The 18,291-nt window shown below is 42.2% G+C and overlaps 1 protein-coding gene across 1 annotated transcript in view; it reads right to left on the bottom strand.

Annotated features, from left to right (window-relative positions):
* col4a5 (collagen, type IV, alpha 5 (Alport syndrome)) overlaps positions 1-18,291 on the bottom strand; it is a gene marked incomplete at both ends in the record, with an annotated part of 39,861 nt that overhangs the window by 12,146 nt on the left and 9,424 nt on the right. Inside the window, 25 exons of the mRNA XM_083993330.1 lie at positions 61-165; positions 254-346; positions 620-788; positions 890-1,081; positions 1,421-1,491; positions 1,852-1,941; positions 2,559-2,846; positions 3,252-3,351; positions 4,008-4,049; positions 4,156-4,209; positions 4,329-4,373; positions 4,595-4,651; positions 4,752-4,805; positions 5,280-5,372; positions 5,505-5,546; positions 5,697-5,732; positions 5,844-5,906; positions 6,024-6,104; positions 6,239-6,265; positions 6,362-6,415; positions 6,647-6,709; positions 6,823-6,867; positions 7,224-7,268; positions 7,434-7,523; positions 8,014-8,070. Of these exons, the coding sequence (XP_083849456.1) occupies positions 61-165; positions 254-346; positions 620-788; positions 890-1,081; positions 1,421-1,491; positions 1,852-1,941; positions 2,559-2,846; positions 3,252-3,351; positions 4,008-4,049; positions 4,156-4,209; positions 4,329-4,373; positions 4,595-4,651; positions 4,752-4,805; positions 5,280-5,372; positions 5,505-5,546; positions 5,697-5,732; positions 5,844-5,906; positions 6,024-6,104; positions 6,239-6,265; positions 6,362-6,415; positions 6,647-6,709; positions 6,823-6,867; positions 7,224-7,268; positions 7,434-7,523; positions 8,014-8,070 (2,056 nt within the window). The remainder of the gene's footprint in view (positions 1-60; positions 166-253; positions 347-619; positions 789-889; positions 1,082-1,420; positions 1,492-1,851; positions 1,942-2,558; positions 2,847-3,251; positions 3,352-4,007; positions 4,050-4,155; positions 4,210-4,328; positions 4,374-4,594; positions 4,652-4,751; positions 4,806-5,279; positions 5,373-5,504; positions 5,547-5,696; positions 5,733-5,843; positions 5,907-6,023; positions 6,105-6,238; positions 6,266-6,361; positions 6,416-6,646; positions 6,710-6,822; positions 6,868-7,223; positions 7,269-7,433; positions 7,524-8,013; positions 8,071-18,291) is intronic.

Below are 18,291 nucleotides of genomic sequence, written 5' to 3'. Positions count from 1 at the left end.
ATTTGAAAGTCGGAGGTAGGGTGGGGAGAGGGGCGGAAGGAGTCATTGTTGACTTTTTACCTTTAGATCCTGGTTGTCCGGGGAGTCCAATTCCTGGGAGTCCGGGGTCACCCTTTCCTCCCGGTAAACCAGGGAATCCAGGCTGTCCAGGCTGACCTGGGCTACCTGAAGACAGTTAGATAACAGATACACGTTACATTGTCTATCCATAAGCACTGCATAGAGAAATGTGCTACAAATCATGATTCTATACCTGGTGAACCCGACAGTCCTGGCTCTCCATCCTGTCCTCTGGGTCCTGGTAGTCCCTTCTCTGCCACTGTCAGGCCTGGTTCACCTTTAGTACCTGCATGGACAGACAGAAGGTAAAACTGGTGCCTGTTCTTCTTCAAATGTAGCTTATTTACTTCACTTGTCGGGATAAAATAGAGTCATTTATTCTTCTCCAGCTAACTTGCAGATGGAAAGGATCTTTTCCCATTGGTGTTGTCACGTTATAGATATTTTAATATACAACCCAGTGTAAGGTTGAAATAAAAGAAATAATCTGATGAACAGAGAATATGAATGAGGTTGAGGTCACTGCAAAAGTAAAATAAAGCTAAACTGATCTTCATACCAGGTGCACCAGGACCACCAGGTCTGCCTGAGACGCCTTGGACTCCCTTCTCTCCGGGAGGTCCTTGAGGTCCAAAGCCAGGGGACCCTGGGGGACCCCTGTCCCCTGGAAGACCACCAGGACCTGGGTCACCAGGGAGTCCTCGTTCTCCTTTCACCAGCAGAGAGCCCTGTCACACACAGTCACAAATATATAGTATTTTAGTTAAGAAATGCACACATTAATAGAAGATGAATACCTAGATACTGGAGAGACAGAGTAAAAGCCTACAGGAGCTCCTTTGGGCCCAGGACCTCCAGGTCCTCCATCACGACCGGGGCGACCGTCAAGACCGGGAAGACCAGGTGATCCAGGGAAACCAGTGTCACCCTTCTCTCCCCTTATACCACTGACTGTGACGGCATCACCAGGGTCACCTTTCTCTCCAGGGAATCCTGGAGCACCTTGAAGTCCGGGGGTACCCTAAAAATGAGGAGATCAAGGGTGTCAAGAGGAATATAATTCAGCTGGTAATTTCTTACTTTGGTACTAAATGCCTAGGAATTCAAACTCTATATTATTCTGGTGTCTATTGGAGTAGACACCAACATCAGTATATTATAATTTTTAAAAAGTCTGATAATAATAATAAAGAGTCAATGCATCCAGTAATCCATCCATTCATCCTTTCGTAATACCTCTTACATGTAATTTCAAATGCAAATAGCTTTTAGTGCTCCCTGGTGGCAAATTAATGTAACAAAGTCACTATTTCAAGGATGCTATGTTCTTTAAGGAAGTAGCTGGTAAACTATGACTTACAGCTGGGCCAGAAGAACCAGGTGTTCCTGGAAATCCTCTATCTCCTTTGATACCAGGGCCGCCAGGAGTTCCTGATGATGGAGAACAAAAGAATCAAGACCAGTATCTCCTAAGGTAACGTGTATTAGGTCACACTAGTTATTTCTTTGCTTTCCAACTGCGTAGTAGCAAAGGACCTCTGAGTGATATGGACAAGCTGTATTCACAAAGCAACAAGAATGATCCCAAAATGGGGATTTTAAATAAAAGAGTCACTCCAGATAATCGAATGGCCCATAGGCATGAAACATGTTAGACAACATTAAATTGTAAAATTTGGAAAAAATCTAAGTAGTACTGAACAGGTCCATGTCCCTGTTACACAGTAACGAACCTGGGGGAAGATTACAACGTGAAGAAGTAATTGTAGGAATTAAGTTTAGCAGGGTTACCTGGGAAACCAGGTGATCCGGGAGGTCCTGAGGGTCCTGGGACGGGACTGGCGCCACCAAAGCAGTTCACACAAGTGTCGCCCTTCTCACCTAAAACAGCATCAGATCATTAACACCAGTGTTCATACGTGGTGATTCAGATTCAGATTCAGATATTTTTATTCATGTACTTTGCAAGAGAAAATATATTGCAGATTTACAATTACGACAGATGTACATGAAAGGGAACCCCAAGGAAGCAGAAACTGCTTATAAATAGGGGACCCAACACTCAACAAACAACAAGGACATACTCTATCCCACAACCCCTCCACCCCACCCTCCCACACCCCCCCACACCCGCATAATCACAAAACACCCCGAGACCCGCACCCTTTGCTAGCCATCTATTGGTACACGCAGTCATCTACCTATTCTATACACAAGCACCCACACACTCATACAAGGTACACATACTCATAAACAGTATTGTTTCCAAGAGGTACATGATTCTGACAATGGTTATATTGTAATTACTTAAATAAGGCAAGATACGTGATTCTAGGCGAAACATGATTCTGGCGGAGGTTACAAAAAATAGTATATGTTAATACGAGATACATGATTGTGCACATGCACTATCAGTAGTAATGCACTATCAGTAGTAATAAAAAGTTGACTAATTTTATAACGGGTGACACTGTAGCAGTGTCTGTATATTCTCTCACCTTTCTGGCCTGATTCTCCGGGGTATCCTCTCTCTCCCTGACCGCCGGGACGTCCAGGCTCGCCAGGGATGCAATTCTGTCCTCCACTGGAGAAGCCTGGAGGTCCAGGTGATCCTTGTGGACCCTGGGAACCAGGAGCTCCTGAACGTCCTGGGGGACCGGGCAGAGAGAGCCCGGGAGCTCCAGAGTCTCCCTTCTGGCCTCTCTCGCCTGGGAAACCTGGAGATCCAGTTTGACCACTGCCGCCGACGGCTGGACGTCCTGGTGTTCCTGGAGGTCCTGTTAAACCTGACAAGACAAGACGGCAACGCTTAAATTAAACCGTAACCGTAGGGCTGCAATAAATGATAACTGTCTTAACTGAGAAGCTAAAACTCTATTTTAGCTTGAAAGGTGACAAAGGAATTAAACCATTATCTTAACAACTGTCAAACCAAAAGATATTCTGTTCGTCATGATATAAGATAAAGAAAAACCCAGAACTATCAAATGGCTGGAACCTAACCCTAATCCTAACATATGAAGCATATTTGAATGTTTTATTTACAATGTGACAAAGTTTTGTGATTCACTTTCACCCTTCACTTATAGTTTTGTGTAGATAGCTTCTTTGGCGAGCTAACATGACATACACTGCATGTAAAACAACCCAAATGCAAATCATTTATTTGTGTGAGTGCGTGTTGTGTTTACCTGCTGGTCCTCTGTCTCCTTTAAGGCCAGGTGATCCTGGGTACCCAGGTTCACCTTTAGGACCAGCACGAGTTCCTACTGGTCCACCACCGCCAATCACCTGATTGATAAAGTTAGTTTATTATGTAGAGGAAAAGTATCAATCACACTCAGTAAGGTGGTCACAGGCTAAAAATACCGTATCTAAATAAAATGACATTTGTCACCATCTAGTGGTCAGAAGAAGGTAATGCACTAGACATCATTTACTGTGTAGGAGTAGTGTAAGACGACCTCAGATTATTTAATTAAGTAAATTAAGTGAAAAATGCACACAAAAATACTCAGAGGTATAATTTTAGAATGATACACATATATATAGTCTATAGGTTTTTTTTAGGAAATAAAAGTGAAAGAAAACCACACAGAGAAATGTCGCCACCTAGTGGTCAGAAGAATGTATTGCACAGAGATGTCATTTGTTGAGTCAAGCAGCATTTCTCTTACTTTCCTTCTTATTAATTTATTTCGTCATTGTCAAATATAATATTATTTTACAGCTATAAATATTCACATGTGAAGAACTGCCTGTACATTCATTTCATGGTTTTCACTTAAACTGCCTTCCTCTATTAATAATTGTCATGGGTGGAAATGTTGAAGACAATTGTAATAACTGAGATGGATGCTCCTAAAAGCTCCAGAAAAAGCGATGCAATGACTTTTTGGACTTGAGATTATCTTGGATGTATTTTTTAGGAGAAGGAGAATACACACCAATCCTGGTGGGCCTGGGAATCCACGATCTCCTTTTAAGCCCTAAAAGAAAAGACAGAGGTGTAGTGTTATGAAAACAATAATATAAACTCATTACTTGTTGAGTATAATCTTTTATAAAATGTTTAACAATTTAGAGAAAACCTACTCTCTCTCCATCCCTGCCTGGAGGACCTGGCAAGCCTGACTCTCCTTTAGATCCCTGATAGTGAAGAAAAAAGAAAAAACATAAAGTTAATGAAGTAAATAACTTATTTTTAAGAAAGGACTGGTATAATTAACCCCACAGAAGGAGTTACGAAATTAATCGTATTAACTCACAGGGAAGCCTGGGGAGCCGGGGTCGCCATCTTTGCCTGGTTTGCCCTGTAAAGGGAAGAAAATAGTGATCATTTGATTTTGTTTGTTTCAGTATTTTAAAAAGTATCTTAGTCTCTAGTGTTTCGAGAAAACTGTTTAACGTTAGGGATAGGTATGAAGGAGCGATGAGTGAGTTTTGGTTTACAGGCTGGGAAATGTATAATACTGTTAATTAAAGTCTTCACACTAAAGGACACAGAATTTGTTCATGTGATAACTGAACTTACTCGTTTGCCTGCTTCTCCTGACTCGCCCTTATCTCCCTTCTGGCCGCCTGAGGGACCCTGCAGTCACAACAAAACACATGAAACAAAATGGAAAAGAGGCTCATTTTAATCTCAATAATTTTTTTTATGATGTTCTCATATCATAAATGATACTCACAGGAGGTCCTGGATAGCCTGGATCACCTGGAAGGCCGGCAGGTCCTTGGTCACCCTGGGGAGGAACGCCACAAAACAATCAATTGAAAGTTCATAGATTTCGTTAAACAATCACAGTGCTCACAAATGTCCACCACTGATGTTTACTCATCTTTGTTCATGGCTGCTCATGGTTGCTTTTACTGAGTTTATCAGACATTTCATATTGCCCTCAAGATGTTTATACCATAGCATGAAAATAGAGTAGAGTAGAGAATACTTTATTCATCCCTAGGAGGGAAATTCAAATATGCTAATTTAAACAGCTCAATACTGCACTCTAGTGGTGAAACCCCTGCTCCTGCAACGTTTTGTCTCCACAGTTGTTATTCTAGAATTAATATGGAAATTAAACACTTATATAGTTTTGAACAAACGTAAAAGGACAAAGATGTTAAACCTAAACTTGTGAAAACTCCCTTGTGCAAGTCCAAATACAACACAATACATTACGTCCAATCAGTTTCAGAGTGTCAGGATGTTTTATCACCTTGTCTCCTCTCTGGATCTCAGACTCCGGTGACCTCTTATGTTCTCCCACCTGCCCTGGAGGACCAGGAGGTCCTGGCAAACCTAGATTACCCTGCAGTCACACAAAGAAATGCACGAAATGACATTAAAATATTGAAAATATAAGGAATGGACAAATATTTATTTTATGAAAAGAAGCCACACGAGTGTACATGTAGCATAAGTCAAGACTTTTTTGTCGTACCTTCTCTCCTTTTGGTCCTTGGAAGTTCAAACCCATGTTTCCCTGTAAAGAAAAAGCAGAGAGACATTGTGTTATTTAAGTCTTTGTGGAGAGTGTTTCATGGTTTAAAGAGATTCTAAAATAATGAGAATAAACATAGAGAAAAGCAACATCTTGTTTCCATTTTACAACAAAATGAGCTCCTGAACTCACCTTTGGTCCAGGAAGACCAGGAGAACCTGGGCGACCCTGAAAAACAACACCAGAGACAAATTAACGACTTCAATTTAATGCTGTTTGTAAAACTGAAAGGATTAAAGAAAAAACAGAATATCGTGTTTTGCAGCTGCTCTCTCTCACCTCATATCCTCTGGGTCCGGGAGGACCAAGTGGACCTGGCGTACCAGGAGGACCGACAGAGCCCTGTTACATGAACACGTAGAAAGTTGTTATACAAATACACAGTCATGTACTTAAAGCTTTAAATCAGAAGTTTGGCTTTTTATTTTCAAGATTGTTTTCATTGTCCAGACAACTTACAGGAATTCCCGGCAACCCGGGCAATCCTACTGATCCTTTCTCTCCAAAACGATTTGAAGAGATCACATCACCTGGGTCTCCCTGTAGATGAAGTAGAAATAGTAGAAATTGTTGTACATGGAAAAATACCCTTAGTCCTCCTATTTCTGATAAAAACCTATTTTACAAACACTCAACCTAGTGTCGACTGTCAACCTAGTAGTTGATCCACTTACCTTTGGTCCTGGAATACCAGGTGGACCCTATAAAGGAAAACAGAAGAGAAGAGAAATCATCAGGGAAACAGGTGGAAGTTAAAGAAGTCTGATTACTGTGTTACAAAGTCTTCGGTGGCTTACTGGTATTCCTTGTTGTCCAGGGATTCCTCCAGATCCTGGAAAACCCCTGTCACCCTGGAGAGCAGAAGTTGAATCTTTACTTTGGAAACAGTCATTTGAAGTAGCAAGGACGACCAGACTAAAGGTGTTCAAATTTGGTTTAATTAAGCTTTTACGCAAACTACCTTTGCAACACTTTCAAAATTCACATCCCATTTATTTGACAACTGACAGAGCTTTCTGGGAAGATACAACTTCAGAAATATTCAGCTGAACGTTGCTGAAAGACTTCCCATCGGACACTACCTTTGTCCCGTTACAACCCGCCACTCCTCTGGGGCCTGGAGGTCCATCCTGCCCTGGCAGACCCTGGAGAACAAGGAAGGTAAATAGCGTCAAACTTTACTCTACCATGCTGCTCATTTTGGTAAAGTTTCACAAAAGAATTTGTTTAGAGGGATTTTATATGATGCTAAACTCACAGGAAGACCTGGTGTTCCTGGGAATCCTGGTAATCCAGATGGCCCCTTTTAGAAAGACAAATAATAAAATCAGTCATTTGTCAAATCAAATGTCAAATAGAGAATCCAGCTTGTAGCGTCCTCTGCCAGTTTGAGATACGGAGCTATGGGGACATCTGCTGGCCAGAGGAGGGTATTACACCTCATTGTTATTCAGTGCTGAGACATCTGAGGAAAATTCATTAAATTTATTCCGGGAAAACAAACTCCAAACTAAAATCAAACTTTACTAAACTTAAGAAACATGATAAATGGAGGAAAAACGATCAATACAAAAAAAAAATGATTAGATGAAAAACTTTGCATGGTGAGTGAAGAAAAACACCAGGAAATGATCAATAAAAGAAACATGATGCACTTACTCTAATTCCTTTTGGGCCTGATGGTCCATAAGGTCCATCACTGCCCTGAGAGGACAAACACAAACACATTAGCACATTAGCTGATAAATGAAACCAATATTGATTATTTGGGGCCCTGCCATTACTTGCTACTGGATCAAACTCATATCTGGTGGCATAAAAAACCCGTTTCATAACAATGTTGCTTTTGCGGCACAACCCACAACCCACCTTCTCTCCTCTGGCTCCGATCGGCCCCTCAGGTCCGGGGAACCCTGGGACTCCTGGCTGTCCGGTGAGACCTGGGAAACCCCGCTCACCCTGCACACAATTACAGAAACTGTCACCACAGTGGTGTAGTACAAATACAATGAATGTTCTCTCTTTATCATACAGAAACACGCACTGAATTGCACTTTAACCTCCCTATTTAGCCTAGCCTAGCACAGTGTGTGTTATGTCTTTGTATGTATGATTGTGTTCTTTGTATATGTATGAATGTGTTTGTATGTTTTTATATGTATATGGCTATATAGAGAGATAAAGATTAGTAATCATATGTTAGAATAAATCTATATGTATATAAATATAATCATATATTAGAATAAATCCAGTTAAATAAACTCATAAATTAATTTATTGTATAGACTATAATGACTAGATAGCTTGATAGATAATTTATGAATAAGGGGTGGGAGTAAATAAGTTTTACTTCTTCCCACTCCTTTTCGGATATGAAAAAAACAAACAAACAAAAACATAACATAACATAAAACATAAACTAAAACTAACTAACTAAAATGTTGCCTACTTTGGTTCCTTTCACTCCACTGCAGTCACATTTGGATCCCACGCATCCATGGCAGGCCTGTAGAGAAACAGAGGAGAAGACAGAGGGAGATGTTAGTCTGAGTTTATTGTTCATATTGAGGAGATAAAGCAGGATAACCTAAATCATAAAGCACAACCCACACACGGATGGATAACTTCATCACAAGGACATCAACCATCTAGTCGCCACTTTGGAGACCAACCAGAGACATTTGTTGCAAATCTTTGGTCTTAAGAATACACCTCCTCTAAGGATCTTCAACTCCTAACAAATCCAACAGATTGCTGCCTTTTCACAAGACTGTGCATAAAGTGAGTGCATTTTGTTGCAGTTAACACACCCAAACACTAGGGGGAGCTCCACCACTGCTCATCCCTTCATGCTTAAACCAGCATTCCTTCCCACAGGAAGGAGAAAAGTTTGCAGATTGTCTTGCAGGTTTGTTTGGTGTCAAGACGAAGAGCAAGGTCAGTGAGGGTCAAACAACAGCACCATCAAATATAGTGTTTTTGTTTTTAAAGCACATTTATCTCCCAGAGTTCTGCAACTTTTCCTCAACAAAGATGAAGAATTTATATTTTAGGAGGGAAAGCTGTTTAAAGGAAAGTGGAGAAAGGAGGGAGGGAGGGATGGAGGGATGGATGGAGGGACTGAGGGAGTGGGAGTGCCAAGCTGTTGATTAACTTTTCCCATGCTTGTTGACACAGTGGATGCCAGACGGGCATCGATTGCACGCATGCCAGGCAGTCAGGTTGTGAGAAAGACAGAGAGGGAGAGAGAGAGGAGAGAGAGAGAGAGAGAGAGGACAGATGAGCAGGCAAGTCAGCATTTTCCTGTGTCTGCAGAGGCGTTTGTGTTTGTGTTGATGGTTTTCATGGTATCTCTGTTTTATTAGATTCACAGTGATGTAAAACACAGCAAAGCAACAAATCCTCAATTTTTAATGGATGAAAATGAACAATTACTAAGTCAGGGTTACAGGGTTACAGGGTTGGGGATCAAGGGTTCAGGTTAAAGGGTTGGAGATAGAGGGATGGAGGGTTAAGATTGGAGGGTAAGGGGGTTAAGGTTGGGGGGACATGGTTGGTTGTGGTTGTAAGAGAATGAGAGGGTTGGGGCTAGTCAATTCAATTCATTACATTAGTGCTGAGGAAGTATAGTATTAAAGTGAAACAGCAAAGATTTGAGGTTAGATGGTTAGAGGGTTGGGGATAGGAAGTTTGACAGGCTGCAGTTGAAGGTAAGAAGGCGACAGGGTAGTAAGGGGTTTGGGGCTAAAGCCTTAAAGACTTCAAGGGTTGGGGTTTTCTTCTGTCAATGAAATGAACGCTACAGCTCCGTGAAACGGGGAGGAGGAAGAAAACAGGAGGTCTGGAGGAGAAATGAATGGGTCAGAAACCATGACAGTAGAGGCCCATGTCAGTTCGTCTCAACCCAGAGATTCACAACTTATTATAGACCAAGAGTCTGTTCAACCAGTTCACCACCAATTAATTTCCCTTCTCTGGGATTAATCAAGTACTTTCAATTCAATTCAATTCCACTCCATTCAATTCCACTCCATTCCATTCAATTCAATTCAATTCAATTCAATTCAATTCAATTCAATTCAATTCAATTCAATTCAATTCAATTCAATTCCATTCCATTCCATTCCATTCCATTCCATTCAATTCCATTCCATTCCATTCCATTCAATTCCAGTCCATTCCATTTCATTCCATTCCATTCAATTCCAGTCCATTCCATTCCATTCAATTCAATATGTACGTGGGCGACCGTTACCCAATCTATTGATCCAAGCCCCAAGCACTCCCTCCAAGAATAATCAACCGATACTGTTAAAGTGACTTATTCATGATTTGATTATCAGTCAATTGATAACATCTCTGGACACACGTGATGAGCATGTGGTTTGGACACGTGTGCCACTTCACAGACACGACCACAGGAGGTGAAAACATCTGTTCACATCTGCACCGCATCACATCCCACAGTGTAAAGTCATTCAAGAAGCTGGTACACAACATGCCTGCATGCACTCACATACACATGTGTGTATTAAGTTACAGTTCATGCTTATATGTGCATTTGAACACACTGTGGAGACGGTATCGGGTTCCCTGGAGGCCTCTCAACATCACAACACTTCCTCAGAGGTCAAAGGTCAGCATCAGACCACAACACTAACAAACACTGTACGACAACCTGTGTGAACACACTGACCGGGATCTTTCCCACAGGTTTCAACAACTTTAATGAACTCATTAACAATCTGATTAAAACTTTGTGCCATTTATTTAGTAAATCCACTTCATTAGTTAAATAGTTTTTGTGTGTTTGTAAACCAACGTGCCACCGAGCGTGGTTTGTGTTTATACACACATATACATACGCATGCACACATCAATGCAGAGATGTGTGTGTATTTGTGTGGACAGGAAGTGTGAGGTGTTGACCACAGATCGACGGGATGCATGTGCATATAAACGCTCGGCGGACTTCCTTTTGGAGGCTTAAAGCAAGGCCTTAGTGGCAGTCAGGATCGAGGGTTTGATTCCCATGTCAGAGGACGAAGAGTTTTTGGATTAAAGGGATCCACAGACTGTTGTGTGTTGGCAGTAAACACAAAACATGGGTGAAGTGTTATCTGGACCAGAGGGTAGAGGGGTTATCAACACACACACACACACACACACACACGCCTGAATACATCATCCGTGTGTGTGTGAGGAGCTGTTTTTATAAGCCCTGGATCTCCAGATTAGTCTCTGGTCTGGTTCAGCTCAATGCAGTCTGCTCTCCCACGCCCAGCTCACGCTCTCTCCTCCTCCTCCTCTTCTTTCTCTCTTTCTCTCTCTCTCTCTGTCTCTTTCACTTTCTCTTCATCCACCTGCCCTCCTATCCTCTCCACCCTCATCCCTTGTTTCCCGCTCGACATGATATTAACCCAGAAGAACATGAGCTTATAAGGCTCTAAAAACCTTCATGGGATGCTCAGCGCTGCGTTCAAACCCTCCGAGCTTCACGGATCTACATGAGCAGATTATTGATTAGTCACTGGATTACATCACAAAATGTACTGATGACTTTTAAGAAAAAGAAAAAAGGGAATATCCACACACTATTGGATAATTGCAACGTTTCGACCAAACGTGGTCTTCCTCAGGCAACTAGAGAACTTCTCTATCTTCTCTAGTTGCCTGAGGAAGACCACCACGTTTGGTCGAAACGTTACAATTATCCAATAAATGGGAGCCTTAATCCAGTGTGCGGATATTCCCTTTTTTCTTTTTCAATGATCCTATGACTATCCGGGCACCTGGCCTAAAATAGACACTGGATGTGCGCACAACTACTCTGTTTTGTTGATGACTTTTAAGGCCTTTAATGGCTCCGCCCCTGATTTCAGCTCTGATCTGACCCATAAGGTAACAGTCTTTGCCATTGGCGCAACTAAGTTTTGTTATTATTACACACATTAAAATATAGTAGGGTTGAAATATCATCATCATCATCCCCTCCCATCAGCCTCCAGATAAAACCTGTGATCCATAAACAGTGAGACAGTATCAGTACTATGGCTCCATCAGGTGGGTCGGGTGGTGCAGTAATATCTAATGACTGACTGACCGACGGCGTTACGACACTAATCCTTTACATGAGCTCTGATGATGAACGCTCTGCGATCTCGTCTGTGATATAATTAGTGGTTAATGTTTTTGTTCCATGTTCGGTCGGTTTGAAACACTTGTTCCTGTTTAAGCTACGACATCATCTCGCCGCTATAAAACATGTTAAGACGACCCACGCTTCTGCAGGTGGAGGTGAATTTACTGCAAATTTGTTGCCCCCCCGCCCCTTTGCTTTTAAAAGCATTAAAAGCATCTCTCTCTCTTTCTTTCTCTCTCTCTGCCCCCCTCCTCCTCACTCAACCCCACCACCACCCCCCAAAGCACTGACGGGGCATGTAATCCACTTAGAGAGGTCAGTGAGCTGCAGATATTTGCTCCACTCCCTCGGTCTGCATGGTTTTCTTTTAACTCTCGCTATTATTTCCCTCACTCTCTCTTTCTCTCTCTTTCCCTAAACACCGTCCCACTTTTTTCCATCAACCTTACAATCAGGCCTGAGGGAGTGGGTGGGAGTGGGAGTGGGTGGATGGGTGGGGGCAGCTTGGGCCGACAAGCCCCGGCTGGTCGGCCTCAGCACCACTGGAGGTCCGTAGAGGACAGGTAGTAGCGAACAGTGACAGCTGCAGAGGTTCATGTCTGACACTGGGGGGTGGATGTTCAACAAATTGAGGTCAAAATGAAACAGTTAATGAGCTTTAAGTTTCCTAATGTTGATTTTAGTGGTAAAGGTTCCTGGTGATTGGACCCAGTGAAATAAAAATGTTAAAAATGTATACCTATCTTAATATTTTTGATGACTCATCCTCCAAATATAGCCGCAAATTTATCAAATCAAAGGTGATTTGTGGCGGTTATAGCAAACTGAACTGACAATTAGTTTAGGTGACAGTTTGGTAAGCTTATAGTCAACCAATATGACTATTAGTAAACAATTAGCTTGCTGTTTGACTAGTTAACCTAACTGTTAGCTGCTGTTAAACCTTTCACTGTTTTTGACGTGATTAAGCCAAATAGTTAGCTAGCCTCTGGACTAAACAAACAGTAATGCTGCGAATGCTGCAGCTAATGTGCTCTAATCTTTGTTTTAGGTACTGTGATTTCAAATACAAAGACAAAATGTAAACAAACAGAAAAAACTTGTCAAACCAAGCAAACAGTTAGCGAGCTCCTTAACTAGCCAGTTGAACTGCTAAATGTTCTCTACTTGATTTTTTAAATTTCCAAGTTTTAATAATCTATCAACGTTCGGGTTTTTCTCTTACTACATACACGAAAGGATTGTTTAATAGTTTTATATCAATTTGTGGCCAACCAACTGAATTAAAGCCCGCCAGCTCCTGAACTAGCTACCTGAACCGCTACCTGCTACTTGGGTTTTTTCTGTGATTGAGGAAAGAGAGACAAATAAAAAAAAGTATGCAAAAAAAGTTTAAATCATTATGTCCATGATCATTTGTGTTAAACACACTATCAACTATCACGTTTTTTTTCCTCCTTCTCCACAAAGCATGATGGGGTGTTAGCTTCTTAACTGTACTACCATGCCGTGCATCTACAGTAGGCTACATTTGTTTTGTTTACCCACTCACTTATTCAAAATACTGCAGCGTAACTTGCGTGCCCTGAACAAAATCCCAGGGGTTGATCAAAAGACAATGAAAGTGTTTTCTTTTTCCAGGTCTCAGAACAAAAACAAACTGCATTTTAAAAAAAAGAAAAGAAAAGAAAAAGCAGAAAAAGGAGGGAGGTGTGTGTGGGGTGATGGGGAAGGGAGCCAGGTGAGGATGGATGAGGAGGGGGAGCGAGCGGAAGGCATGCACCCGGGGATTAGACTGGCGAGACTGGAATTCCCCTGCTCATCACAGACTGATGATTAGACACCTATACACACTGCCCTGCCCTGGATAACACACACATACACACGTAGAGGCTACATGTACAGTATGTATATGCATTGGAGTAGCATGATGTATATACAAATTCCTCTTATAAATACAGCTGCAAGGACAGACAAACTAAAGTTTTGAACACACAAACACACACACAGGTTTATAAAATCCCCGATTTGACCACAACTAATAACTTCTCTCCTGCAACGCTGATCACAGCTCAGCAGTCAGAAACCGCAACCTGAGACTAGAGCCAACATGTTTGGCACGTCTAATATATTCTAATATAAAACCTACAGTATTATCAATATCTGGAGAAAGCAAAGCATGGTAACCTGAGTAACTGATGGAAAATCAAAATCTCCAATCTAATGATAGATCAAAAAATAAACTTAATACGAGTTTTATAGATGTAAACAACCCTACACACAAGATTTGATTTGGCGTCAAATTAACCAACATATAGACTGAAGATCTGATCTGCTTTGTGCCTTCAGGAATTCAAGGCATCGTCCATGTGTTTGATTGGTAATTGATTGATCGTTGCAGCTCTGAAACTTTTCCAAAGAAAACTCAAAAACATTAAAGAACAACTCAGAAAGTAAATGTTTACTCGTACCAGAGGATTACGTTATTGTATTGGTTTTATTCCACAGCTCAGCGTCTATGTGTGTGTGTGTGTGTCTCCTATGACATGTGTTAAATATCAGTGTGTAGGCCTGTGTGTGTGTTTGTCCAGTTCTGGAGGGTTGGCCGGTCTCTTTCATCGCGGCCGGACTTTAACGACTTCAAGGCGCTGTCGCCGCCAGAGCCACGAACCAAACCAAATATTTTCACGCCGACAAAAAAATCCGACAATGTGTGTTTTGAGTCACCGTCTCTCTGGAAGAGGAAGACCCCCCTACGCCTGTTGAAACACCGAGTCCCCACATCCACACACACACAGTAACACACAGTAACACACACACACACACACACACAGCGATCGGGCCACAGCGCCGGTCCAGGAATTCCATTGATATTCCCGGGAATTTCTCTTTCTTCTCAACGCAATTTTCTCTCCTCTCTTTTCTTTTCACTTGGTCTAATGAACGTTGACCCCTGTGACCTCCCACTGAGAGATACCTGCAGAGCTCACTGAGCTTGAGGCACCATCTCTTCACATTGTATGTATTCTTTATAGGATAACACAACTAAAGCTTTATTATTATTAACATTAAGAAACATTCCAGTCATAAAAATGTAACGCACTGGGATCAGATTTGTGTTAAAAAAGCAGAAATTATGCGTTTTTTAAAATCTTTTCTGTTCTATTGAATGTAGGTTTGTGGTACAAAGGGGAAAATTAACAGCACGTGTCATATTTTATGAACAAGTCTGAGTTTTTTCAGGAGTTAGGCCTAAATCAAGCTGATAAAACTTATTAAAAGCCTCTTATTATTAGCGCCAGCGCCAACAACTGGGTCCAATCAGGGGGACAATGAGATTAACGCAACACAAGGACGGCACCGACTTTCACTGAGTTCTTGTTATTCAACCAACAAACAAAAAACCCACATATACTGTAAGTCCACAACGTAGCTGCATTTGAGCCATTTCTGTTATAAATCAGATAAAAGTGCCAAAGTTTCTCTGATTTAAACATCTCAGATTTGCAGGTTTTACATCTTTGAACAATACAAATGACTTGATTTCATCACTTTGGCCTCTGGTAAATTATAACATGAGCTTTTTCATATGTATTTTACATTTTAAATAAGGAAACACTCAAAATCTAATCACTAATGGCAGTAATTGTTAACGGCAGCTTTAAAGGAACAATTCCTATACTTTTAAGACATGAATGCCACTGTATAAGAGCATTTACAGTATTTACAGCAGTCATGTGACCACAGCGACACGTTCCAGCCTGCAGAGATCACTCAACACACACTTCACCCTCCGTTTCCATGCATCTGTGAAAACACACCTCGCCCTTTCAGCATCGCTGCACTTTCCTTCAACTTGCACTGAACCTCAAACCTTAAACACGCTGCTAGTTTTTCTGTAGGAGGACGAGGTGGGGGGGGGGGGTGGGGGGGGGCATGTTTGTTGCCGCCCTGCTGGACGTCTGACGCTGCTGCAGTTTGACGTCGGTTTGTCAAAAGTTTATGTTTCTCGAACTTTCTGTGTTGGGAATTCCTGAGACATGGACGATCCAGATGGGCCTTTATCTAAACAGGTCAAGAGGGGGAGAGGTAAACACACACACACACGCTAACACACACACACACACACACACACACATGCACTGTTATGCACGGGAACAGATTCAGCATCAGATCCCACACACTTTAATCTCCATCAGAACAAAAACACAAACTAGTTTCTCTTCAGTCGACACATGAAACATGACACACTGCTGCAGGGCAAGTCAATGTAACCTGTAATTATTTATTAGAGTTATACGTCGACTTTAGACTTCTTAGACACAAAGTCTCACTTGCAGAGTTCTGCATATGAACCCTTTTCCTTTAAAGCAGAAGTAAGCGATCCGGTCGTTTTGGCTAACTTCTTGTCATCGGATGGAGTTAGCAGTCCCTGCCCTCGTCCCTACGTCACCACATTCACGCACATCCCTTGGCTGCACACACAGAGAGGACCGCCCCTTTATGCCGTTCTCTCTCCTCATTGGATAAAGGTTGTAGGATACAAGGAAAGTTTTCTCCTCGGCTTACAGCAGAGCAGAGTGACTGACAGACCCGTGTTTCAGACCAAACAGTCGTCGGAAGATATAACTATTTAAGACTTATATTAACACAAATATTCTGCTTACTTCTGCTTTAATATTTCGTGAGCTTAGAATTATAAGGTTCTATCTCCATTTTTTTCTAAATTGAGTTTTTTGCATAATATCATCCATTAGTGGTCTGTTAATGCCTGTGTGGTGTTATTTTCAAATTTTCAACATTTTTTTAATTAGTTATTCATAAAATAAAAAGGTTCTATCAACCAAAACACAAGCCGAGTTGGAACTTTGATGCTCAATATCTCGGAACTACCCAAAACGGAGATAGAACCCTATAATTCTAAGCTCACGTTTATTAGAGTTATACGTCGACTTTAGACTTCTTAGACACAAAGTCTCACTTGCAGAGTTTTGCATATGAACCCTTTTCCTTTAAAGCTCCTGTTGCAGATTTGCATGTGAACAAGAGAAACCTTGAACATGCATTGACTCTTCAACCTATTGCTGTTTGTTCCAGAAAAAGTCCTCACGTGGATCTTGTAGGCAGGAGAAGGGGGGGCATTTCCCCTAGGAATAAGGATCATCTCCACCCCCCAGCCTGGTTCAGCCCGGCCCTTCCCAGCCCGGACCCACCTGACCCGGCCCGGCCCAGCCCCAGCACAGGCCCTAACACGCCACGGCAGCTTCCACTGCAACGCTCCATATACATCACCACTTGGCACGCACGGAGCTGTAGCTACAGGCAACAAGAAATTAGAGAGGGGAGCGGCAGGGTGCCAGCTGAATACCTGGATATGTGCAGCCTCAGGGGGGCAGACGGAGGAGAGGGAGGAGGGAGGAGGGAGGAGGGAGGAGGGAGGAGGGAGGAGGGAGGAGGGAGGATAGGTGAGGGGGAAAAAAAGTGAAGGCGCATCAAAGCAGACAAAAGAGGTGAAGTTGAGCTGCGATTTAAAATAAGATCTGATCAGATCAGAAACAACAACAAACTGTGCTAACCAGAGCTCGACGGCAACTGTTTGCATCACTCAGCCATGAACGTTTTCCACGAACTAAACCAATCGCCCTCGATTTCTCATGATGGGGTTCTTGCTCCAGATTTAACAGGATAAAGATACTCTGACTCATTCACCTCCACTCCACCTCCGGCCATCGAGGGATTCCTCAGTCCAAACAAAAAGCAACAACTTAATTCCAAACGTATCAGTCGCTGCCATCTGTGTAAACCACCGCACAAACAGAGAAGTTCAACAACCTGCATGCTGCATGGAGGTGTGTCGCTGTTTGGACGAGCTGCAGCTCAGCCTTAATATTTACACAGGAGTAAACAAAACAAGATCGGAGAGGAGAAGGACCTGTGATGATATATTTATCTGTAACATACTAACATCTATAGGTGGGGATGTAATGGCTGCAGAGGTTTGATAGTGGTTTAACTCTTATATCTAACCTGGATGAATCTATGATGCAGTTACACATTTAAATGTTTATGATGGTTTAATCCTGGATTAAAAGGTCACAGAGATGAATTCCTGTTAAAATGTAAATAAAGTTATATTTAAAGTTAAAAAAAAGTTAGATTTCCCTTCAGAGTCTTAAACTAAAAGTCAACAGAACATGATATGCACAAACACTTCTGCTGCAGTGCCACCTCTTCACCACAGGGGGGTGCTAACAGGAAGCATGAGGACGTATGGAGACGCTGAAGTTGCAGAGTTCAAACCACACGGAGCAGAAACACCGACTGTAAACTGCATTATGGAGGAATTCACCTTGACATTTACATTTAGACTCTTTGCGCTTTAGATGTTTTGTGTTTAATCTGCAGCCTGACTCCTGATCCTGCAGCTCGACATGCTCCCTCATGCTCCTGCAGCCTCGTCACTGTCAGATCTGATCTGGTGCAGAGAGGCAGGTCGCAGCAGGCTCCGGCCCGGCCTCCATCTGCCTGCACGTTCTCCCTACAACAGCCTCTAACAGCCTTATAGACATGGACATGTATAGAAAC

The sequence above is a fragment of the Trachurus trachurus genome (assembly GCF_905171665.1).
Source record: "Trachurus trachurus genome assembly, chromosome: 18".
Taxonomy (NCBI): Eukaryota; Metazoa; Chordata; class Actinopteri; order Carangiformes; family Carangidae; genus Trachurus; species Trachurus trachurus.
This window is presented reverse-complemented; position numbering and strand designations above follow the sequence as displayed.